Genomic DNA, 26,689 nt, shown 5'->3' with positions numbered 1-26,689 from the left:
GTGGATTTACAGACGTCATATGTAACTGAATCATAGTTTTTCTGTACCTGAGGTTACCAAAGGTTAAATGAAGTAACGGTACTTTTAATTATATTTAAACTTCACCGCAGTTTAATTTGATGTAATTTGACAAAGTCTGAATCACGTGGCTTAGTGAAGAAAGCGTAAACGTGTGGCGAGGGACTTTCCTGCTTCTGTGAAAAACTCTACTATCGTTATATCAGAGCATTTAATGATAAACAATAGAAACCACAAAGCACATCAAAATGTCATTGTTTACCGTTCCAAGGAACCCCTCCGATAAATATTACTTATCCTGATGAGTCACCCGAGTCACCCGAGTCACTCATGTCATGAGCTTTAGAAAAGTTAAAAAAATTCCCGCCCCGACCACCTGTTGTTACTGTGACTGGTGATAAACTCTTTTCATCCCCTGAGAAAGGAAACCACGAGGATCCCCTGGAGCATAAGGAAACTGAAATTAAAAGTGAAACATGATAATCATTTGGAATTTTATAGTTATTAAAGTTATTAAACATTGAAGTAGCTTCAGTGGAATGGCGTAAAGTGTAACTATTCCCGTGACACATTTATGGCACTTATTTATTATAAAAAGGGAACTAGAGTTCCCCGCTATTTTGATGAGTAACGATGAGACAATAGATGACCTTATATCACGATGACTTTGAGGATATTGATGCCCTGGCATTAAGTCAGGACTAAGATTAAGAACATAATAACACAGCTGTATGCTTCCTTGAGCTTAACAAGGTCGGTATCCACGATTTCGACTTTTCATTCCCACTCCTCACCCTGAATGTCTGCTCTCGCTCTATGTAACCTCGGTGAGCTGGTGTGACTGATGGTCATAGGTTCACGTCCAGCCGGTTCAAGAGAAATGCTGAACCATTGATCGACCTACTCTAAAAGCATACCCACGTCTCAAGAGACAGGGATGTCAAAAGTCAGCACCTTATTTGCCCACACGGCCTCGACCAAGGAACACTTCCCACACTTCCCCTTCTTCCTCCCTCTAGAGATTCAGCTCTGAAGCAACGTAAACCCCAATAGCTCGATTAACATAAAACTCTGGAAATACTTTTGAGATGTTCGGTAAGGAGATGATAATTATTCTGCTGGTAAATGAGTGTGTGCATTTGCATGTAGGTTGACATGAGCTCTCAATGAGAGTCAAACTACAACAGTGGCAGACTTCAGTTTCTGAGACTTCATGCTTTCGCTCTGTATTACAAACACTATGAGGGCGACGGCTTCTGGGGGCTGCTTCTTCAGCATTATACTTTTTAATCTGCCTCTGCAGAAGTGCGTCTCGAGAGCTTTGTCAGGCTCTGACGTCACTTCCTTCCTGACTAACCTCCAACAATGCCTCCTCTCGTGTGGGGGAGTGGGCGTCACTTTCAGGGACTCAAACGATGATTGACGCAAGCGACTGTGGTTGGTGGGTCAAGCAGACCGGGGTCTGTGTGGGTACTGACATACAGTCAGGCCTGTTGAGAGTAACGGCAGCCCACGGGGAAAGTACACGCAGCAGGTGGTGCTCGGAAGTTCCACTCAGGGGTGTTAACTGTGTGAAAGCCACTGTCGTGTCGATGACACATTTGTTGCTCTGGGGATATAATAGATACGTTTTACAGTGCATTTGACATTTTTGAGTCGTCTGAAAGTTCAACAACATGACCTTCTACTCAGTGACTGCTCATAAACACCTACTTGGATGTGTCATACATTTAATATACTAAAGCCTAATTGAATTTGGAATTTACTGACCAAGGTGATTTCCAAAACACAGTTTATACTTTTATAAAAACACTCAAAACAAGAACATACAAATGAATGAGAGATTTGATGTCTCCATCTAGTGGCCCAACCTAAAAAGAGAAAAGTGTATTTTTCAGATTTCAGTTAATATCCAGGTGATTATCACTGAAAATGCATCAAAATTTTGAACATATATACTTTTATTCATATATATAATAAATTTCTATGTACAATTTATTCTTCTTTTTGTAAAGAAACAAAATTAAAGAGAAAGCTTTGATTGCAAACAGTGTTTCATACTAAAGGGAGGGAGAGAAAAAAATGGAAAAGTGCTAGTGTGTGTGTGTGTGTGTGTGTGTGTGGTCTTCCTATGGTTGTGTGGACATATATGGGCTCGAAACCATCGTTGTGGGGACATTTTGGGACATTTGGGCCAATCCTCACAGCTTCGGTGCCGAGTTTGGTTTTACGGTTTAGGTTAGAATTAAGTTAACGGCAGGGGGAGGAGTTAGGCATATATGTGTGATGGTTATGGTTAGTGTACAGACCCAGGGGAGGCATTATGTAGAATGAGTGTCCTCACAACAATAGAAAGAGCATTGTGTGTGTGTGTGTGTGTGTGTTTTTTCCTTCTTATTTTCTATGTTTTAGGTAGATACAACAGGGGTTTGCCATTGTTTTACAAGGATATGAGCGTCTGAAGGCCAGGACTCCCCTTAAAGTCACTTTGAACTCGCAAAAATGAGAAGTGTCTGATGACAATCATGAGGAGATTTACATCATAAACAGCTTCCAAATGTCCATCATACACAACGTGAGGCTTTGGCTTGTAACTTTTTTTTTTCCGAAGCTCACACTCGAAAGAGTCACGACGATGATGCTTGAACAGCAAACTGGTTCTATCTCACGCCAACCCTGTGGAGTTTGCTCTCGCTGCTGCGGTGGGTGTCCACTGTTTGCAATCCTGTACGTTTGTTGATTCGCTCACGTAGAAGTGTTTGAACTGAACTGTCCGGAGCGTCAGGGTTTAATCACCGACAGGAATAACGATACATTCGACAAAGAACAGCTAGGACAGTGGGAACTGGCCACTGGTTCACAAAGGGTGATGTCTGATTGTCTGTCAGTCAGTCGAAGTAGACAAAGTATGACACCATCAACGCAACATGGGCACATAAATAACATCACAAAATTTATCCAGTGTACGGATTCTTCCTTTAGAACGTTTGGCAAGAGGTAACGCCTCCCCCTCCACAACAATGGTAATACTTTAAAAACAAAATGTATTCATAAAACGTCTTTTCTTTAAAGCAGTTGAGACAGTCATGCAAGATGCAGCCTAGTTAAGCTGCGGGGCCCTCCCTTGTTGAAGAAATCCACCGTTTGTCAACTCAAGGTTAGTCTTGGCAGGTAAGAACTTAAATAAAACCGGTGGCAGTGCCACACCTTAAAGGAAATGGGGCCGAAAAAGGTTTAGTGAAAAGAGTAAAAAACGTTCGGCTATGCACAGATTTGAGTCAGGAGATCCAGTCCGAGTCCAAGGCCCCCTAAAAATTAAAAAGTTCCTAAGTGCGGGTTGAAGGTGTCGGTCTGGGTCCTGGGGATTGAGATCCAGGCCCCGGACATCTTAAAGGTCTCGCAGAACAGAAATGATCCTACGTAGAGTGCACACTCCCGAGAGCATGTCTGCGCGGCAGCTTTAAAGAATCACCACATTGAATACCATTCACGTTTCACAAACTGTACACGTCACGTCAATACAAAAGAGGGTTTTCAGTCGCCGAGGACCCGTGTTTGTAAGTGTGAGAGGACTCCCCTCCTGCTGTGCTCGTGCCACCCGCAGTCCTTTGTGTGGACATCAGAGGGAAAGACAGACAGCAGGGGGTTAAGGTGGAGGCCCATCAGTGTCTACATTCGGAACTCAGAGACAGAAAAGAAAGGGAGGAGGGGACGGGCGGGTTCGTGGAGAATTGTTTTGTGCTCGATGAGTTTTCAAGGCACTGTCCTGTCACATGATGTCAACAAAGAACTCACAGGGATTGCCCATAGCATGCTGGAAGGACTGGCGACTAGCGGTGAGCTCAGGAGGAACGGATGCTAACTCTCTCCCGGGGGGGGCTCCGGGGGGCGTGCTGCTGCTGACCGAGGTCTTGGGGGCCAGACGGGCCAGACAATAAGGAGGAGGCAAGCCGGGGGGGCCGTAGGAGGAGGCGTGGCTTCGCTCGCTCTGGGCGCAGGAGCCTGGCGCGGGCTTGGTGAACGGGGCGTGGCTGTAGGTGAAGGAGGGGTGGCTGTTCTGTGAGTGATGGTGGCTCCTGTGGGACTGACTGTGACTGAGACTTGATCGGGCGTGACTGTGGCTGGAGACGGCGTGGCTGTGATGGCTCATTTGGCTGGCGGACCTGTCTACGCGCCTCCCTCCACGGATGCCGGGCTCTGACTCGCCGCATGTTGACCTCTGAGCCTTCTCCTGTGGGGAGGAGCGTCTACCTTTGCCTGCACTGGGGTTGGATCCACTGCTTCGGCTTCCTGTTGAGAGGTGGAAACAAAACACTTTAGCTTGTCCTTCTGAAATACAAACACACTCAACTACAAATACACAAGCTGGGTCTCAATTCAGGTGCCGCATCCTTCGGAGGCTGCATTTGAAGAATGATTGCATCTCAGCGGTGCGACTAAGCCGTTTAATTTCGAAGGCTCCTTCAAATGTGGCTGACAACTGCTGTTTTTCATCCCCAACAAACAAAGGCTCAAACAGGTTGATCCTTCCTTGCCCAACTTATCCCAGGATTCATTGCGCTTTGGGGACGAACTGTTTTTCAAAGAGGTAATTTCGCTGGCAAGCAACGAGACGTCCAATGCTTGATTATCACACTTCAACTTGACCGAAAAACTAATAGTGCACATGCTAAAAATACTTTCTCGGTGTGTCCAACTGCATCTCTGTTGCTAGGCATTAGCAATGAGGACGGGAAAAGTTGGCGACGCCGATCACAGAAATCCTCTGTAGACCAGACCAGGAGGTGGTCTATGTGGGTCGGGTAGACTGCGTCCCCCGAAGGATGCAGCCCCTGAATTGAGACACAGCTACATCACCTGCAGCTGCTTCAGAAACAGCTGGATTTTATTACTGATCAATAAGGAGGCAGAAGGTCACACGTTAAACAAAATATATTGTACAAGCTTATTGAAGCCTTCATGAACGGCTGCAGACACAAACAGGCAGCGTCTTTGTTGTTATATATATATATATGTATAAATGTTATTTGTTATTTTGTTTAAGGTGTGACTAATTATTTTCTTATGCAGTTCTTATCAAGAGTCAACAGTCAAGGGCAAACAGAATTGTCTCAAAGGTTTCTTCCCCCAAAGTCCACCTGCGGCAGCTAATCCCATGGACTTTGATCTGATGTTCATAGAAAACACCCAAACATTCACAGATTAGAAATAAAAACATGATACACCCGCACCAGAAAGACACTGCTACACAGCACTGTGTGCACACTGCAGAATAACACAACTCTTATTATATACACATTGTCACTTTTGTTTTAAATATATAGGTTTGTGTCACGTCTCAGTGCTGCTCGTGGGAAACTGATGGAGGTGTACCACGTTATTGCAAAATCAAACATTCCTCGATCTCCCACTTCCGCACTGAGCCCAACAGTACTGGGTAGAGTGGTGCATGATCGCCCCCTGTCTGTGGGAATGATAGCACAAGCCTTGGAGTGATCATCCTGCGTCATGCACCTCCCAGCACAGTATGAATGCATGCCCCCCCCCGAGGTGCAGAGAGGGAGAATGGACTGTCGGGAGAGTCACACACAGGAGACAAACGGACGAAGGTAGACGCATGGGATGGGCGGAGAGAAAAAAATAAAAATACCTTAGAACTACAGTAAAATAGGTGGAGAAAAGAGGGATGGAAAAATAATCAATGGCTAAACAGAGAGAGAGAGAGAGAGAATAAGAGAGCAGCAGAGGAGGGGAGGGGGTTAGCAGGCTTACCGGTTCCCCCAGTGTCCTGGGACTACCTCCTCCTTCAGTCTAACGTTGCCCAGCAGAAACAGAGGGAACAACAGAATTACACACACCTCCCAGCCCGGCCCCTGCCCACACTACCTAATGTGACCCGTCTGCATCTGGCCCATGGGCTCATCACCTATATTACCCCCTCGCTGTCATTGGTCCTGTTCTTGTCATCCAACTTTTAAAAAAAAACATCCCCTCAAAAATGCAAACATGCACACATTCAAACAAGCAGGCAGCCGCATCGTTACCAATGAGCCAATGCCAAAATAAAAATAAAACTGCAAAAAAAATTAATCTAATGACTGTTCCTGTTCTTGCAAAGGTGGCAGATAAACCAATAGAAAGAAAGACAACCAGCTGAAAGTAAGACGTGAAGATGAAGTGGAGGAATCACTCGAAAACAATGGAGATTAGACTGATGGATGGTCACATGAAACTCACCATGATCTGTCTGCACTGCCTGGTTTCAAACATATAGTGACACGTATGAACCCCCTTGTTCTCCGCTCTCCCTCAACGCAGGTGTCCACAACCATGCAGCAGCCACACAAAGCACCATCACGCTCAAGATGAAGACAAAAGCGCACTCGAGAAACTGAAACTGGAGACGGATGGATTTGGCGCTGATCATTTCAAGCTGGCGACTGATTGGATTTATTTTGTTTTGGAGTACACACCCAGTACTGCAGAGCTGTCCGCTGCATGACTCAAGATGCTCATGATTGACCTTGACAATACAGGACGTGTTTTAGAAATTACACATATTTCATTAAGAAAAATGCAGTTTAGTGTCAACTTCTCAGCTTCTATTCAGATACGTTAGCATTGGAGTCAGACTAGTGGTGTGTCAATACTGACGTGTCATGTTGCATGTTGAGTCAAATTATCACATTAATCAATTAAAAAGCTGATGGAAAAGCTCAACATAGGCGCGTCTCTCCCCTCCTCCTCCTCCTCCTCATTGCTCACCCTCGCTGTTGTGGCTGCCTGCGCTCCCACTGTGGAAACTGTGGCACGGGTCGGAGTATCCTGGCGGGAAGCTGGGGGGCGCGGAGGGAAAAGGAGGGTAGGGGAATGGCTGCCCGCCCAGGGGCCAGGGGTTGCTGGTGGGGGGGAGCGGTGCCAGGGTGTCCTGCTCGGAGCCTCCGCCGCTGGATCCCTCATTTAAGTTGAGCGACGCCATGTCTTATTGGAGAGGGAAAGATTTAGTGCAATCCTTATACTCATTAAATCGAGATGCATTATTGACACAGTGAGAGAAGTGGCCGTACTTTGGCAGAGGTCCCCGAACGTGTAGTAGCACTGTTCGGAGAAAGTGATCTTGTTGACGGTGTGTCTCAGGTAGCCGTGTTTCAGGAGACTGCTCGCGTACTTCCTCGCATCCCGCCGGTCCTTGAATCCTTCTACTCTGGAGTAAAGCCAGTCTACCACGTCAGCACCTGAAACACACACACACACACACACACACACACACACACACACACACACACACACACACACACACACACACACACAGACACACACACACAGACATGTAGTCTCCTGCTCTGATGTGTAGAACAGATGCTAGAAAATACTGGTGATATACACAATATCCACAGTGACCGCACTGGCTACAGTGAGACGAGCTCCACAACAACTTTGAACAAAGTTAGTGGAGTTAATGCTGAAACTATGCAAGAGACTTTTCAGTTCTCAGACTTAATACTGAGACTTGTATAGTTAAAAAGAAAGATTGGAAATGATATTAGGAATAATACAAATCTAGTTTGTGATTACAGATTTGATAATTTTCTGAATTTCTGTCTTAAATCCCACATTTGTATTCCACATCTTTAGCAATTACCAATAAACTTGTGAGTTTCTTTATTCTTCTTTCATGGGTGTAAATTTTGAAGGGTTACTGGGGCACTATGGTCAAAAGACAGCCCCAGGGTTCACAACACAGACCTGTATGAGTCGTACTTACAATAAATTATTAAATCTTCCTCTCAAAGAAAAACTTAATTTCTGTTTTGTTTCCACACAATCGAGCTGTACTTACCGATGACGGCGTTGGCGATTGTGATCTTCAACCACATCCTGTCTCGAATCTCTAGGCCGGAGTCCGGCAACTGCATCACCTTGACGATAGTTGCCATGTCCGTTTTACTTGCAGATAAAGGCAAGTCGTCAAACTCTGTCACAGGGAGAGGAGTTTTGAGAAATTCAAAATGTTGCAATGTTATCATAATCACTCCAGAAAGGATGTTTGTGGTTGGTTGTTTTTACCGTAGTGCGGGTAAGGTCCCGTCAGGGCAGTGGTGTGTGAAATCCAGGCTGCAGGGTCAATGGGTCTCACTGGTTCAGCTGCAAAATGACACAGTTAAACCTTCGGGACATCTGCTCCAAATGTAATGAAATATATTTGATCTGTTTTATGTATTTGCTAAGAAGAATTAAGATCTATATCCACATGACTGCACAGGTCTTACCACGAGGGATCGTGAAGTAGCTTCGTGGAGACGGGTCCCAGCATTTGGCAACGGTAAGACTAATAGGACTGGAGAGAGAATAAAGTAAATTAGTATAAATAATGCAGAGAACAATATAGTATTTCACAAATAAAAACACTAAACGTGACAGAAATTCAAGCATGACCACCTATTACAAGAATAACAACTAGATTTAGGTAAAAACAGGGAATGCATTTCGATAAAAGTAGGTTTTAAGCTTTGATTTAAAGGAAGCTACTGACTCAGCCTAACATGTCTCCTCCTCTTATGAATATTAACCCTATTAAGCCATTTAAAAACCAAAAGGCAAAGTTTGTTAAAAGCCAAATAATGCAACAGACAGAAATGTGCACAGTCAGTACACTACTGAGCCTATTTCCTTGAAATTCTGTGGAGGTGTGAGGCGTGACCCAAAGAAGAACTCGTTACATTTTGGAGCAGATCCAGATAAAATGTGGAATTTTAATGAAATGGAATTTGTGTTTCCCTTTTCTTTAACGTCACGAGACAAGGGCGTTTTCAACTATCACGTTGGAAACTGATTTTTATCAGTAGCTCCATTTCATGCATGAGCATAGAGATCAGGTCAGTTTCCTGAGGATAGCACTTACAACAAGTCAACGCAAACTGACTCCCCGAGATGATCTGCTTATTTATGCTATAGAGTATAAGTGTGTGTGCTTTGAAAGCTTGGGGCAGGAAAACAGCTGATCACAAACTTTTATAAGAGGTCACAAAGAGGGTGCGGAAAATCTAATCAGCAATCAGCAAATCTAAAAAACAAAGTGTAGTATGTGAGTCAGCAGAGTTCATTCCTCCGCCAAGGCACAACAGGCCTCTTATGAAACCACATTTAGATTCACTAGATGTTTATCTGGATGTGCACACACACACATGAATATCAGGCCCCTTAACGTGCCTGATTTTCCATGAATTATTCTCTGAGAAATCAAGGGAAGTGTTGAAAAACCCTCTATCTCACCATGTTAGAGAAAGAGAAAAATAAATACCCCACCCCTGTATAAAATTTCATGGAAATCGGTTAACCAGTTTTTGCATAAAACAAACAGACACAGCCGAAAAACAAAACCTCCTCTGGCCGAAGTTACAACTGTTTTAGCAACGATAGATACACTTTTAGGGATGTGCTCATATTTTAGAGTCATGACCTTTTCTCAGCAGGCTTTCCTTTTAATTCTTTAAATCCTCCGACTACCAGAACAGCAGCCTCTCTGATCCAGTGTAATATTACACCCAACATACAGTGGGGTTGCTCTGTAAATCTGATCTGCAGCTGAGAGCTAAACGATCCCAAACGCTCAGGAAGTGATCTGAACAGGTTTTTAATGTTCTTACCCGGTTTTGGAAACGATCTCTCTGAGAATCCTGACGGCGTCGTCATTGCTCATGTTCTCAAAGTTCACATCATTCACCTGCCAGACACGAGACAAACGTACATGATCAACTCCACGTGTCAGATTCCACTCATTAACTGTACATTGTGTTTTTCGTGACTAAATCGTTATGTTTAACCTCTGCTACACAACTCAATGAGCTCACACACATTAATCTCTGCCGTGCTCAGATGCCTGCAAATCCTAAGCTACTTTCAACGGTCAAAATAAAACCTATATTATGAATGCTGGTGCGGCAGCAAAGTGGAATCAGCCGTTGTGTGTTCGACAGTAGGTGGAGCCACTGAGATCAAAAGAGAAGCAAATGGCAGGAAGGAGATTTAGGAAAAAAGATCCTCGTGACGGAAGTGGATTTTAAAAGGGCCACAAAACCTACATTCAGCTTTCACACTGTGAATCAGCAGCAGCAGACGTGTTGTCATCACACCAAGCACTGATATTTACCACAAAACTACATCACAATTACAGAATTCTTGTTGAATGTTAATTTGTTTAACTGAAATCATCGGCTCATGTACCTGGAGGAGCATGTCTCCAGGTTCTATTCTCCCGTCAGCAGCCACAGCTCCTCCCTTCATGATGGAGCCGATGTAGATGCCGCCATCTCCCCGGTCATTACTCTGACCAACAATACTGATACCTAAAAAGTTGTACTTCTCTGTCAGGGAGAAAGCACAGGATTATTCTAGCCATGTGTATATATATTAGAAATTATTGGTGTAAAGTTGTGATATAAGCATTATAGTGGTGGACGTATCAGTTCTACCCATGTTCAGTGTGACGGTGATGATGTTGAGGCTCATCGTGGAGTCGGTGATACTGCTGAAGGACGAGGACTGGAAAAAGCAGGAGGAGGACATGAGAATATGTAGAGCAACAAATAGTCAATATCAATCAGCTCTCTCATGTGTTTCAAACTCAAAAAACGTCAATTTCAATTTCAGCTGCGGCGGATGCAACGTGCTCACCCGGTCTATTTTGGCCACTTTGTGCCTCCGTCGGCGGCGCTTGTGTCTGCGCATCAGGTGCGAAGAAGAACTTTGTTCTGTGGAGCTGCTGAGCCTGAAACGCAGAAGGAGAGAGGAAAGGAAAAAGAAAGAAGGAGACAAAGATAGGATGTTAAAATAAGACGGAAAAAGCAAATGACCGAGGTGTGTAAAACAAAATGACCTGGTTTAAGGTTAAATGATCTGATAATGTTAAACATAAATCATTTAAAAAAGCAAACGTAAACATAAATGGATATCCACAGGTAGACAAAATACAAAGTGTGCAGGACAATATGTTAAGAGACTATTTTACTATAATCAAATTACATTTTTATTTTGATATTTGACATAGAGCTGATTCGTGTTATTAGTCCATTTGCAAATTGCATCTACAACATAATTTCTCAGTGTTTACGATTAGATTATTTTTTCATATTCTGTGCTGCTAATTAATATTTAACTGAATGAGACCCCCCACGGAATTTCTGGCCTGGTTCAGTATCTGAATTTGCATTTGCTGATATAAAGAATTACTTTACAGAATACACAATGCAGAATTAATGTGCATTTACATTTTACAAAAGAAGTAGACTCTAAACTAAAAAAGATGCACTTCTGTAGCAAATTGTGATTTAAAGAAGTATCATGAATTAGTGATGGATCCGCCACAACTAATGCAAAATAAATGATAAGTAAAACTCCCCCAAATTACTGTACGACACTGAAATAACTGAGTTTCAAGGGAAAATACTCAGATAAATGATGTCTACTGCAGAAATAATATATTTGGGTGTTTCTATTTTTTTTATAAACTGAAAAAAACAACAGATATAATTTCAGAAACAAACAAATATCTACAGATACAAGGGTCTGGGTGTAGACGAGGAGTGGTGTGTTACCTGCTCGCATCCTCATCCTCCTCACTGTCAACAAAGGAGCTGGACTCCAGCTCACTGCTCATTACTGAGGCGCTGTCGTAACCCATGGCCGAGTCTCTGGCAGTGCGCTCTGATTTAGAGTGACCGTTGATGCGAGGGACTGGAGAAGAGAGAGAGAGAGAGAGAGAGAGAGAGAGAGAGAGAGAGAGAGAGAGAGAGAGAGAGAGAGAGAGAGAGAGAGGGGTGAGTCAGACAAGAGGTCATGTTGTTCATCGAGGGGTTAGATCAGAACGAGGGGGAGGACGTCTATGTGAGGTTTTTCAATCAATGAAAATCAGAAATCAGACTTTACAGAGGACTGAGAGTGGAAAGAATGTCACAGGTTCAGTTCTTTGAAAAGGTAGAAATACAGATATTTGGGATTTATTCCAAGTCGAGTGTCTTACTGTACACAGCTCTGCATTAATTCACTTCCTTACAGAAAGAAAAGTCCCAGGTACGACCACCCTGTCCACCTCCATACGTACATTGCCACTGAGGTGGGGACGTCTCAGGGTAACAGCGGATTGGGCGGAAAGATCTCATAAGGCCAAGAGGGCGTGGCACCCAGCGTTTTCGCCGAGAGCAAGCAAAACATTCCAGCAATGTGGCAGTTCCCATCGCTGGCTCCGCCCGGGAGGTGCTCTTATGAAAGCTGAGCCACTGCACATACGCACTCAATCAGCAGAGGGACATGACATCCACTGAGAGGATTCACTCAAACATATTTCCTCCCGCGCTGGGATGACTGCCACACCAGAGAGAGCAAAACAAAGGAGAAACACAAGGGTGCAGGTTCACAGGCTGAAATCTGTGTCTTTGTGCTCTGCTCCGTCTGTGCTAGTCGTTCTCTAGAACCCAGCCTGTGCACCACACGCTCTCTGCCCACCGGCCGGCTGCTCGCAGCTCATCTACAACACAGGCGGTGACACAAACAGGTGATCAACAAAAGAGATTGTCATTGACGAGTGAATATATAAAGTCTTTTCTTAAATTGTGACGTTTAAAAGGGAATAAATGAACAGATAAAGAACTCATTAGATAAAAGCCAAAGGAACAATTTAACATTAAATTACATGAACAACATAAACATTAACTACAAAACGCTCACAACAAGTAATAATAGTTGTAACTTTCAAAATAAAACACCTTGGAATAAATTAATAAAACCTCCAGTACCATATAATGTCAGATTCCATCAACGGACATAACACAACACAAATCCCTCTCACCACAGAGAAACGGCGAGCTCTCATCCGACGCACGGACAAACTGAGCTGAGAGTCGGGAGAAAGTATTTCCTCACCCCCACCTACCCCTCCCTCCCTCCCTCCCTCCCTCCCTCCCTCCCTCCCATCGCACGCAGCTATAGAATGACTGCTAATCTGCTCCTGACCAATCAGTTGATGTTTTTTCTCCCCCACAGAGGGAGATAATGTGGGATTGGAGATGATGTGCCGTCCTCTCTCGTCTCCGCCTCAGGTGAAAAACATCATCAGGGTCGTTAAAAGCTCAACTACTTTTGAGCGGCGTCGGAGCACGAGAGACGGGATTTTAAGACACTTTTTCTAATAACGCAGGACAGCTGAAGTTCACCAGCTGTGTTTGTGCTTCGTGATAATACTTTAACACAAGCGTAAGTGCTCCGGCTTAGCCATGTATGCTTTGACTTCAACCTCCAAATCCCAGCAGCACTGAGCAGCATAATGCTTTGTGCAGTTGTTCTTTTTTTTTTGAGGTATTAGATGTTCTCTGCTACGGTGCAATAACCGAACATCAGAGTCTTGTCTTACGGCCTCGAAACGGATCATATCCCATAACGCCGTCATGCTGCCCTCGGGGCTCTTACACCTGTTCATCCCTCCTAAAATTCTCAACTGCTACATTATTCATCCATTCACACTCAAACGCTTCAGCGCAGACAGAAAAGCAACAAGGGTTTGTGTTTACCGGGGACAGAGCACTTTACCTGATCGCCGTAAAAACAGCGAGCATTCACACAGAGACAGGATCACTTGAAGCGTGTGTATAAGGTGACAGGGGAATTCCTGCTGCTGCTGCTGATGCTGCAGGCAGTGAGGTGAAGAGGCGGGGTCCGGCGCCGACTACGGCTTCATATGTCTCTACATTCAGGCCATGTGACTGTGACGGAAACCACTGAGCAGAATTAAATTCCACTTTGTTAGGTCCTGCTACTAGATTCATGAGCCCTGGAACCACAAGGAACACACGCCCAACTAAGACAACAAGTCCCGTGGAAGGGCGAGGAGATGTGAGGTGAGGAAAGAGACACTGCGTGTGTGTGTGCGTGTGTGTGCGTGTGTGTGCATGCATGTGTGTGTGTGTCTGTGGTCCAGGTATTACTCATGTTGTGGGAACCTAAATCTGTTTAACCTACACTGTCACATTATCGGGACTTGTCTTCCTTATGGGGACACAAATTTAAATCCGTAAGATAAATATCATTACATTTTAAGGTGAAGACATGTTTTAAGGTTAGATTTAGCTTAATGTTAGACAAGTAGTAACTATGGTTAAGTTATAGTAAGTTTTCAGGAAATATATGTGAATCAATGTAATGTCCTTGTGCTATAATGAGGTAAAGGTACATTTCCTAGGTCCTGGTTAGAGTTAGAGGCACGAAGTGAATTGTGTTTAAGTCAGGGTTGAGGTTAAGATTAAGGTTTTGGTTTGGCTGTCCACAAAATGAATGGAAGTCCATGTTAAGTCCTAATAAGAATGTGCCAACCTGTGTGTGTGTTTGTGTGTGAGCTCCTAAAGTAATTCTCTATTCTCCATTATCCGTGCAGCAGCGCCTGACGTCAGTGAACAGAGAGGAGGTTGGCGGACGGACATAACGTTCATTAGACTCGATGTATTTCCGTATCACCAGCACAACAACAGATGTGCAGCTGGCAGTCGGCAGCTGTGGCTCTGACGCTGTCACCGTCAACAACACATCATTCTGAGCCGAGTCAAAAAACAAACACACTGTCCAAAGTTGCCCAACAGTGAGATCACGATGAAATCAGTCGATAGAATAAAGTTCCCAGGTTGCGAGACAGTTGCGGCTCGTCCTACAACCACAACCTGATGCTGATACTATGTGATACCAATTGCACCACATAAATTAATGAGTATTTGCTTAATGAGCCTGGAGCGCAGGATACAAAGAGCCACACTTGCTGTGAAGAGAGGATGAGGGGAGGCAGAGACGGAGGGAGACAACTGGCTTTGCAGGGAGTACAAAAACAACAACAGCCGACTGCATCAGAGGCTGCGTCTTTATTACTTCCTGCCATGAATCCAACTAAAAATTGCCAAAAATCGCTATTTGCCAAGAACAGGGAGAGAATGAAGTGGATATCTAAATATTTCAGGTTTGATTATGCTGGTAACAAAACACATCTTTTTTCCTGCAGCCTACACTGTTCTCTGTTGTGGACAGAGCAGATATGGGATGTTGCCTGTTGAGGCTGTCATATTAAAAAAATAGAGCCGGTAAAGCCGACAGAGCAGTTCAAGCACGTCCTCTGAGGGATCAGGGAGAAAGCATTCCTCCTCCCGCCAAAGAAATTGCTTCAGTAAAAATACCAAAACAATAAAGGAAAGATGTGTTTGCACCTGATAACGGTTCTTAGGGCTTTTGAAATCAACAATCTCATGTCCAGGTAGATTGTGCATGGCAGGATTTGTATCTCAACAACAGCTGGAATAGACTCTCCTCTGATTTTTCATGAAACACAAGTGTCTTCTGACAGGGTTTCATCATTGGACAAGTTGGGAGTGTGACGAGCACGTGGAACAGCCTCTGACCATAAACCTGAGCCACACAGGAGACAGCGTGACAATCTTCGGGGAGGAAAGTGGATTCCAGAATCTTTGACTAACAGTCGAACTGATTCACCTCTTACTTCTTCTTTACTCTCGAACGTTTGAATATCCGCTCCCCTTTTTTTTTGTGGAGGTGAGTGACGTGTGCAGAGTAGAAAAAGTTTGAGTTTGAGTAAGAGGCACCAAAATGTAATAAGTTGGGATGACAGGATAATTGCATTTTAAGGATCCGTCTGCTCCACGCTGATAATACTCACGCTCAGTCTCTCGCGCTCTCCTCCGCGCGCGCTCCCTCTCGCGCTCCCTGCGGTGGCTCAGCAGAGACTCGGTGCCCGTCTCGGTGTCCAGGCCGTCTCGACTGCTGACCGCGTTGGCACTGCAACACACACACACACACACACACACACACACACACACACACACACACACACACACACACACACACACACACACACACACACACACACACACACACACACACACATCAGAAATACTTCCCTCAGATTCATAATGATGCACAAAACACACACTCTCTGCCTCCCTCCCAGAAAATCTTTCAGATTAATTAACACTAGTGAACATAATCCCCCAGCCACAATACACTTCTGTCTGTTATAATATCAGTTTGCTTGCCATTCAACCTTAGGGGAATATGGAACTCATATTATGACTGTTTCAAATTCAGTCCCTCTGGCCAAAACAGCACTTTCATTGTTCTGCGGTATGTGATGTGTTTTTTACTAAGTGTCATTAATGACCAGATACCCTGAGAGGGAGCCATTCTGCACAATACTTGCATTAATGAGACCTATTGAAAGCCCAGATGGTGCCTGGAGCGTGATTGGGACAGAGACAGACAGGGGAGGATGACAGATTGCATTTAAAAAAAAGCGAGAAGTGGTAGATCAGGTGTGGGCCGAGCGGTAAGACGGCCTGTGTACTTGGGGTCTGGGAGGAGTCTGAGGGGCTCTGGAGGGGCTGGAGGGCAGATAGTTATTCTGTCAGAGGGCTGGAGACGCCGTGGCCTCAGGCACCAGGGTCAAGGGACGTACACAGCCACCAGGCACCGAGGAAACTTGAAGCCGGTGAGAACTCTACTCAACCCTGTCAGTCTGTCACACACACTTAGACATGTGTGCAACATGTACTTTACAGCTGCATAAATAATAAAACTTGCATTCATGCCCACTCACGCTCACGTGGAAGAGCCCGTAAAGTATACGGACACGTGTTGTATTTGTAAATAAAGATAAAACACAAACATGATCCTGCAGTGGCTGCATTTGTTTCCCTGACACACCTCAATGCCGATATGCGAGAGATCAATGCAAATTAAAAACCCAAAAGTGGACAGGATGCTGCGTCTGCTGTGTCCCCTCAGCGGGATGAAGTGCTCAATGAGCCGTGCTTACACGCTCCGGCTGCAGAGTGCTAATGGGTGCACCTGGGCAGGACCTCACCAGCACAGATCACTGCATGTTTGCAAATATCACCAAAGATGCAGAGTTTGGATTGCGTTTCTATCGGTGGCGATTTGGGAGGCAGCGTGACGACTGATGTGGCGGTGACAATCAGGCTGTCAGCGGCAGCCGAGCAGCCGGGCGGCAGGCCTGCTGATCCGGGGATTATCCAAGGCGCTGGGCTGCAGCTGTGAACAAATGCCACCTCCTTTCAACCCCCTCCCCACACACACCCACCCACCCCACTCCTCATTGCTGCCAATAGCCACCCCCCCCCTCCCTCTTGGGAAATGGAGATGGGCGCTTTTTAATGTACGTTAATCCGGATTACCAGGCAGCAGCACATCAGTTGTGTCCATTCGCAGCGACACCTATTCTGTGTGCTCATCAAATAGAGCCATTCACGCCGACAAACACATGAAATGCATGAATAAAGCACAAAGGGAAAATGAAGTGGTAATAATATTCTAGCTATTTACAGAGAGCGGTAAAAGGTGGGAGACTGGATTAATTTCAGGGGGGAGAGAGGGCGTTCGCTGTGGGGAATTCAGCACGCCGTCTGAGAGAAAGGCCTCTGTCCGTCTGACTCAAAGAGAGAAACAGAAAGGGAGAGTGAAGGAGGGGGCGGCGAGGGGGAAAATGACGTGGGGGTAAAGGGGGCTGGCGCGCTTTCGTTTCACTCCACAAGGTGGCGGTAATCGTGGTGAGAGCCAGGGCCCCGGGAACAATAAAACCATCAGGACGGCTGACAGGCCAAGCAGCAGGGATCAGCCCATAGAGGGCAAAAGCGAGCTGAGATGTCAAACAGTGGATAAAGAGATACACACAGACATGACAGATTGCTTGTTCTCAATATAGAGCCGCAGCCGTATTGCTCTGGTGATGCGATGGCAACAACTCTCGCCCCCACTGCCCCCAGTCCGTCCAGTTATATTTAGCCCGGGACGTCTCCTGAGCTGGTGCAGTGATATTCTGCAATCTGCCAGGCTGAAGTTTTAAAGTCCGGGCTCAGGTAACCGGACTCAGGCTGTCAGGAGCATCTCAATTTCTCTGCTTTCAGGCACCACTGTCTTTTTCAACCACATTCGCCTTCATTAGCCGAGTATGGATGAGTGCTCTGAGTGACTGGGTACAAAGGGCCTCACTGAGTGCCAGTATTTGCCTGAAGATGTTTATGCCGCAATGGCTATTTCAAGATTCAGCGGCAGTGGCGGCTCACGTTAACATAGACGAGCGTACTAATGTCGAGTGTAGGGAAGGGAGCAAACACACAAGTGGGAGAGCCGTTCATGCATGTTTACGCTCTCAAGCTGTAGCATATGTCATATTAACACACGGGGCCACCTACACCTCCCATATGAGTCCCATGATGATGAGCTCTCATAAGCAATCCTTGTTACGATTAGCACATATTTTGTTCGCTGTGAAAAAGAAACGGTGTGCTTGAATACATCTGCCTACATGCATGCGTGTGCAATTGTGCATGTATGACGAGCGCTTATCAGCCTACTCACTGGAAGGAGGGGGGGCGGGAGTCTCCGATGCCTCCTGTTCTCTCAAGAGGAGGGGGCAGCTCCGGGTGGCTCTCCGTGCACTGAGACCCTCCATCAGAATGAGCACTCTCTGCCAGAACCAACTGAGGGAGACATGGAAAGGTTCATTACGGTTTCGGCTCGGTAGAGAAACACAAACAATAATAAATACTTTGTTGGATGATATAGGCCCCCATAGAGCGGGGGGTGGGGGGGGGGATCAAAAACAACCCCAACACACTCTGCGATGAACACGGTGATGCTGCCCCCACGGAGACAGACACACGGGGAGTCTGTGCACGAGGAGCAGCGGTGAAATGAGATGCTGAAAAGCGGCCTGGAGATGACTGGTGGCGACGCATAAACAACTTGAGAAACACGGCGAGCGACGCAGAAACTTAAAAGACCTCACTGCTTTTACCCAGTTGAGTGTCAGTACAAAGGATGATGCACAATGACCCATAGATTCGGCTACTCTGCTTTCATCTGAACCAGAATAATGAGAGTTAAAGCAGGCGGCCGAGGAGACTAACAACTGTATGGATGTGATTATTCTAATGTGAGCTCAGGGAGTCACAGGTGTCATCAGGCTCTTCAGTGAACTCTGTTCCTGACTCTACTTTTTCTGGAAGTATTTCTGCAGTTTCTTCTGAGTCTGGTTTTCTGTCTGAAACACATCAACAATGAGTAAATTTCACTTTGGTCCTTGGCTCAACTGATTTATAGAAAATTGCTATAATAATAATAATAATAATAATAATAATAATAATAATAAACTGTATTTGTAAAGCACCTTCAATACAATAAATGCAGCTTAAAGTGCTTCACATACAATATAGATCCAAATAAAAACATGTTAAAATGTAATTCAAAATCAGAAGAGAACAGATTATATATATATAAAAACGTCTGTCATCCATACCTCCACACATTTAAAGATTTAGGATTTTTTTCTTTTATGACATTGATTTCTAAATTCCCAATTTTAAATTTGGTCTCACCTAATCTGTGGAGCTCACTGGATTATTTAATGTAAAATAACATGTGACCAGCTGCCTGGTGCAACTTAATGACTGTAATGAATGATCCATGCACAGTAATATGGGGTTTGGGTAGGTGTCTCCCATGTTTTACATTTTATTGTCCTTTTCCATCGTTTAATTGTAAGTATTCTATTAAAATCTCACAGAAATAAAAAAAATAAGGCACCCATGACATTAACTACATTTCTTATTCATTTTAAACATAAAAAGGGAAGAAAATAACCTGTAACTGGATCTAATATCAAGTAAAAGAATGGTATTATTCTTAATCATATCACATTTCAGCAACATTAAACCAAACTACACATAGAATATTGCATATATTAAAGTTTAAATGGTGAGCCCTGTTATTACATAGTAACTACAATGCGTAGTGACACTGAGGAAGATGGTCCCTCACCACCTTGAAGCCACCACCATGTGGCTGAGTCTGACCTACGACCTCCCTGAGGAGGAAAGTAAGCAGTTAAAAGTAAAGAAACGCAAAAAGGCTTTCAATTAGAGCCAGTGTGAGATTTGTCTGTTCTGGGCTACAAACGCATAGTGGGCTCCATGGGAGATGGATGTAAATATAACTGATGAATATTATAGTTTGTCAGTAAACTATACACCAAAGGTTCTGTGCAGTGTGATAGATTTATGATTAAGATGTAAATTCTCCTCTTACGTGACAGATTGATTTGTTATACTCAATCGTCCCTTCAGGGAATCTCTTTATTTTCTATAAACACAAACAGTCGATAGAGTAACCTCTATCGGTCAGGATACACTAGATGGAACGATTTATTGTTTTATTGTCGAACTCAGCAAACTGTGATTGTACGGTGATTGTATTTCGTAACTGTGGCTAATTTTACAGTTGAGATGAAAGCACTCACACCTTTAGATCTGCGCTGAACAGGGAGCTGAAGGTGAAGAGTGTCTAAAAAGCTGCGGAGGCGTTACACAGCTACATTTACATGATCCATGAGTGGTGCACATTTCTTTGGTCCGGAGCTGAGGCTGCTGGGAGAGTGGGGCCGCACGGGCGCACCATCAATCTCACTTACCCAGGACACTACTCTCCCGTTGAAGCAGGGCAGCTTGGCGTTGTCATCGGAAATCTCTTCTTTGACCACCCTGGGGAACAGGCAGACAGATACGGTTAGGTTCAACTGACCGGGAGAAGGACACGGAGTCAGCTGAACGACACAAACACACAGCACAGCCTGGAGACACTTCACTTTCCTGCATCGCTGACAAACACTCACTGAGAGGTATTCATGACTTCTCCACATGGCTCTAAAACACATTAAACTCAATGAGCAGCAGCGACGTCGGTATCTGTGATTAATGAACGTCGTCTGTGCAGTTACACTAAACACAATAATGAGATAAGAGCTGGCTGCTCAACCTGGCAAGGACGAGACCATAAAACTGTAATGATTGATTCTGACAGCAGAGGTGTTTCACAATGATCCACTGTATACGATAGATAGATAGATAGATGGATGGATGGACGGACGGACGGACGGACGGACGGACAGATAGATAGATAGATAGATAGATAGATAGATAGATAGATAGATAGATAGATAGATAGATAGATAGATAGATAGAGACAGACAGACAGACAGACAGACAGACAGACAGACAGACAGACAGACAGACAGACAGACAGACAGACAGACAGATAGATAGATAGATAGATAGATAGATAGATAGATAGATAGATAGATAGATAGATAGATAGACAGACAGACAGACAGACCGACAACAGGGTGTCACGGCTCAGTAGTGTATTAATAGAGTGATCCGGTGTGTCAGCCTCAGCTCGGCTGTAAATTCTCTACAAAAATACCTCACAGTTACCCTTTGACCTGCTGGGACACAGTTCAGATCACCTGCCGGGCTCGAGTGTGACGCTCTGGTAGCACATGAACACATGAAAACCTTACACAACGACACGGGGCCTAAAACAACCTGATATATTTACCGGTTTCCAATTTAATCCCTGTGCGTCTTAACGATTTCCCCCAGAAATTGTATATCCAAGCATTTCTGAAACATGTGGACATCTCATATTAGCTTCTCGGCTTTGAACACGGTACATGAAAGGGTAAAAGCACGACTCTAGGAGAGCAGGACAGCGTAAGAAGATTTCATGCCAGGGGTGTCTCTGACGGCGACTTTACAGCTTTCTCTTTCCACCTCTTGTTTGCCAGAACTTCCCTGCGACTGACATGATTAGCCAAGCTGTGTTGTGTGTTTTTTTTTGTGCGCTGCCACTGCTGTGGGAGCGGTGTTGCAGGGAGTGGTGGACAGAGATAACGCAGCGCTCTGGCTGGAACTGACGACCACAGAAGTCTGCGACTGTGGCCTGTTCCACCTCGGGGAGGAAGAGGGAGGGAGGTGGAGGCAGACTCTGCTGGCTGCTTGTTAGGTAGGAAGTGTTTGCATCCTCTCTTTCAAGCATGACCAGCTGTAAGGTGACTTGCGAGGATGTGGGAGTGGCCCGCGCCAACGAAATTTCAGCAACGCTCCCTCTTCCTTATGCCTGACAAGGACAACCAGTTCCACTCACACGGTTCACAGACGTGTTTTACAACGTCTGAACGTACCAGCATGCAAAATAAATCTGTTAAACATTTATCCATCTGTTGAGAGGGCTGGAAACTGGAGGACAATACCAGTTATAACAGATGACGTCTTCGATGTGCCGTGAAATACCCTTGACCTGCATTCCTTTCAGCTTCCATCTGATATCAGGAGCGTCCGTGTCAGTTCCACTTCTGAACTCTTAACAACCACAGACACACACACACCATGTCTAGAGAAGCATGTGTACGCAGGGCTCCAGACTGGTGAGCCTAAGGAATAACAATAGATAATTTAGGTGCACCCACATTTTTTCACTCCACCTTTTGGCACCACAATATTATTATACCTTTTCTTGACAGCTCCCATTTCTGAAGTAGGGCTGGGTCACTGATTTCCCAATTCGATTTGATTCCGATTCACAAGGTCTTGATTCAATTCGATATCCAAAATCCATTGGATTTAAAGTCGATTCGGTTCAGGATATTTCTTTGTACAATGAGCTTTTAGGTTTGTAGGTCTGTATTCCAGCTAGGATTTTGAGTGTGTGTCTGCTCCTGTCTGTCGCTCTTCACACAGACAATCACTTGTATCACGGCCGATGATGTCAGGTCATGAATCATCGTTCCGATTCGGAGTCGCACCCCACCGAGTTTTGTTCGGTCGCACTCTGGAGCCCTGGTCTGGTGCTGTCACAGATTTGACTTCTTCGAGCTGACAGCTTTATTAGGTCTTAACAGATTTCACAGCATAATGACACGAGATCTACCACTGAATATTCCACTGCCGGGGATATTTGTGTAGCTGGGGAAGATTAGACCTGTTTGTTTATGCTGTGAGAGACGGAGAAGGGCTGGGTAGTTTGCAGCCTAAACTAGAAACCAGGCGCATGAGAAGAGCGTTCGCCAACACCGGCCAACAGTCCAAGGACACTGCTGGGGCTGATGCTAATGATACTATAAACAGGGAAGCAAAATATTTGCAGTCAAATAAGATTGTGAATAGATTTGTGACAGAGTGTCTGACTCAGTAAACATGCAGGTACATTTAATACTGAAACCACGAGGTTTACTCAGTACCACAACAACAGATGTTCTCGTTGTTTTCCATTTATAACGTCACAATAAGACACTAATAGAGGGATATTATAGTGTCACTATAACAGTGAGAGCTTTTATGTTAATGCTATGACGCCTGAGTGCAGTAAAACCTTCAAATGTTGAAATCTTTAAACGGCAAAAACAAAGTGTTGTGAGGCATTTGTGCAAAATAAAAAGCTGCAGATTTGTTTGTGTCCCCCCCCGACTACAGGGGCTTCAGCATCACTTCCTCAGCAGAGGAAAAATCCCCTTATACCAGCCCCCTATTTTCTGAGGCACAAACAAGACTGTTTCTTTCAGAGCTTCAGCTTGGCTGCTTCCTCGGCTCCACAGTGCCGCTGTGACTTGCATTATACTGAGGTCTCAAACCCACTCACCACCAGTGGCAGTGACAAAATAAAAACGCCAAATCATCACCTTGAAGTCTCCGGATAATAAAAAAGAAAAATGGTGCCTTCAAAACAACCCAGCCTACATTAACTTCCTGTCTTATGAATATGGATGAATGAAGGAATATGACTAGAAGAAATAAGAAAAAAAACACTGAGGTGTGAGATGTACATAAAGAAACGTTCGCCGTTTTAATTTGCCGGAGAAGCCACAGCCCCTGGTTACACAGATTCCAAAAGGAGCTGAAATGGCACGTTCGCTGCAGTCGGCTGAGGCGTTTCGGGGGCAAGCCGTTTACCAGCTTCATGAGGCCATTGCTTAAAGGGCCGATATGGCCGGCACAAATGTGGTTCAGCAATCTCATAAGAAAATGGCTGTTTTATTCCAGCACAGCAGGGGGTCTACTACAGAGGACCTTCCACTGACTGCTCATTTACATTTCAAACACTGTCTATAACTGCAAGGGATTTGATGTTTTCCCTCTCTGCTCGGCAGTCTTATTCCTCCCCAGCTAATTCTCCAGCAGCCATTCTGTCTGTGTGTGTGCAGTACGGCCAGCATGGCTACCACAAAGCTATCCTCCGTGCCTTTGACTGAGTTTGCTTCCATACTGTGCCAGTGCCATACGGCGCCTGCAGAGCCGGAATATTCAACCTTAACTCAAAGGCCCAAATGCTCATGAAGACGCCTTTATAAACTGTGCATAACAGCCCCGTGTGGAAAGAACAGTCCTTTGACGATGTCCAATTCACAGCTGAACTCAACATGCTTTGTTGATGCCCATGCAGGAGCCGGTCGGCCTTCTGTAGCCGTGTGTTCAGCAACATGGAACGCGTTCTTATGTGGTGAGAGCAAACATGCCCTGTTTGTTTCCATAATCTGCCTGTCGATCACCTGAGGCCCCGCGAGCAGCCCGGCCTGCAATGAACGAGAGGCAGGAAGCCGGGGCTGGGGACAAAGCGGCGCACCGAGCCCAGCCTGCCACCAGGAAGAGCCGGCTTCCCTCACAAGGTCAGGCTGCAGTGGAAATGTGTGACGCTCGGCTCTATAGGCACTGCCTGCCCCCTGCATTTCCTCCAATCATGTTTTGCGATTGCAGTGCGAGTTACTAATGTGTGTGGGCCCATGTATGACTGTTCAGACTGGAATGAGAAACAAGGCACTGACACAAATACGCCATTCCCAGCAGAGGCCTGATACAAGTGGATCTCACTGACCGAGGGAGCCAAGAGAGCTTTGTTGACCTGAAAATCAGGATGGGATGTTAAAACGATTGGACAAGGAAGGAACAAAAGAAAAGAAGAGGGGAAAAAGTGAGGAAATATGTCTATTATTTATGAATGTTGATTATTCCTAATGTGAATTTCTGGGGTAGAATTCACCATTAAAAACAGTATTTTTAGTTTTCTTGCATCATCTATAAATGATACGACAAGTTGTGCGTCATTAAATTTTCTTCTCTGGTTCCATAACTGATGCTACAACATAATCAGTAGTAAAATTATGCCCTTAGGTTTAAATAATTTGTTTCAGTTCTCTCCCTCCTGACTACCACTGATTACAATATTGTATAGTCTTTGTCCTCACTGCCTGTCTCTCCTACAGCCTTTGCTTGAAATCTGTCTTTTTGAAAACTTCAGTCGCAGCTAATCGTGCGAAAAAACCTTACAAATCCAAGGTCATGAAGATGTGGTTCAGCTCGACATCTGATCTCCTGACGTTTACTTCTCCACCTCTGGGGCAAATTACTGTAAATACAAACACTGCTGATATAATTGCACCTCTAATAGTCCCAATCACTGACTTGTGGTTGCTCTCCTGGGATTCACCTGCAGTCCATTATGTGAGAGTTCGTAAGCGTGCCCAAAGAAATTAAACTCCCCCCAGGCTATTTTTTAAAAAAGCAAAATAAATGAAATATAATTAGTTAAATTGATATTTCATCGGGAAAATCCCATGCTTCAATAATCAGGCTCAGGAGGATGGGGAACCAAAACAAAACAATATGAAACCTGAGAACTTGAACATGTGGATTCTTTTGTCAGCATCGCTCTGACGTTTATTAATATGTATTGACATGATTACGGGTTAACACGGTGTCTGTGTGGAGCAGGGGTCCGGCTCTGCGTAATGCATGCGGGGCTGCGTCATTAGGGCTCTGGACAGATCCGGTATCACTTCAAACAGTGTGTGTGTGTGTGTCTGTGTGTGTGAGAGAGAGAGTGTGTGTGTGTGTGTGTGTGTCTGTGAGTGTGTGCCTGTAATAATGAGCAGGTGCCAGGAGCATGGAGGCAGACATGGCACTGTAGTTTGCACACATGTACAGATGTTGCAGCCTGCATCGTCTCATGTTGTTGCCCGTGACACGGCCTGTAGCCAGCTGTTTAAACATGCACTGCTATAACACAATATGACGGATTAATAACAGGGTTATAATAAAAATAATAATGATAATGATAATAATAATAATAATAATAATAACAATGAGCGACCGCTTACCCAAAATCCTGGTCCATGGATTTGAAGAAGAATTTGTAGCTGTTGACGGGTCTGTTGTTGAGGACATTTTTAAAATCCGCTAAGGTGACTTTCTCCGGAGACACGGACAGCTTGACCAGATACGGAGTCTCCTCCTCGTCTATGTGATAAATGATCTTAGTTTCCGCCATGAGCGTGAGGGGAGGACGGTCATTGACGCGGGGAAGGACCGAGGCGGAGGCGCAGTGGACGGGCCCGCTGTGCGTCAGCGGAGGAACAACACGGCCGCTCGCCGCCTAACACACAAAGCCTCGGAGCCCGCGGTGGAAAATGAAGCTCCGCGTCTCAGGCGAACAGGATCCGGACATAACGAGGGGAGAGCCCGTGGTGCTGCTGCGCCGTGCGTCGGTACGGTGGCTGTGTCGGCACTAAAACAGGAAGGGACAGTCCACATCCTTGCGTTGGGAATATCGCTCTTGATATTTTTTTTTTTCCCCACCATGGGCGAGAGAGTGCTGTCATCTAGTGGAGAGTCCGGGCTGTGCGCGGGCCCGTGAGGAGCCGCCACCACCACAACAACACGCTCCACACTGGGAACAACACACACTGGTGTTCGTGCACATGTGGAGCAGAGAGAGAGAGAGC

General features: G+C 45.1%; 1 protein-coding gene across 1 annotated transcript; it reads right to left on the bottom strand.

Moving 5' to 3' along the window:
- Positions 1–498: 498 nt before the first annotated feature.
- LOC118111176 (segment polarity protein dishevelled homolog DVL-1) lies at positions 499–26,605 on the bottom strand. Its single transcript, XM_035159568.2, has 15 exons — positions 26,066–26,605; positions 20,549–20,618; positions 18,439–18,560; positions 15,722–15,840; positions 11,613–11,751; positions 10,693–10,786; positions 10,491–10,560; positions 10,243–10,382; positions 9,666–9,742; positions 8,289–8,356; positions 8,086–8,163; positions 7,859–7,993; positions 7,086–7,253; positions 6,784–6,999; positions 499–4,308 (listed from the first exon to the last, which is right to left on the bottom strand). Exons 1-15 carry the CDS (start codon positions 26,233–26,235, stop codon positions 3,788–3,790), a joined length of 2,187 nt encoding a protein of 728 aa, XP_035015459.2. The 5' UTR covers positions 26,236–26,605; the 3' UTR covers positions 499–3,787.
- Positions 26,606–26,689: the final 84 nt, after the last annotated feature.

The sequence above is a fragment of the Hippoglossus stenolepis genome, chromosome 6, assembly GCF_022539355.2.
Source record: "Hippoglossus stenolepis isolate QCI-W04-F060 chromosome 6, HSTE1.2, whole genome shotgun sequence".
Classification (NCBI taxonomy): domain Eukaryota; kingdom Metazoa; phylum Chordata; class Actinopteri; order Pleuronectiformes; family Pleuronectidae; genus Hippoglossus; species Hippoglossus stenolepis.
The sequence above is the reverse complement of the archived record's forward strand: the minus strand, read 5'-3'. Positions and strand labels throughout refer to the sequence as shown.

Bases quoted from the DNA above. Each gene is read 5' to 3' on its own strand.
- LOC118111176 (XM_035159568.2), bottom strand. From the start codon at position 26,235: ATGGCGGAAACTAAGATCATTTATCACATAGACGAGGAGGAGACTCCG. The intron at 20,619-26,065 runs GTAAGCGGTCGC...CCTGTTCCCCAG, and splicing joins TCCATGGACCAGGATTTTGG to GGTGGTCAAAGAAGAGATTT. The intron at 10,787-11,612 runs GTAACACACCAC...TCTGCGTTTCAG, and splicing joins GAGGATGAGGATGCGAGCAG to GCTCAGCAGCTCCACAGAAC.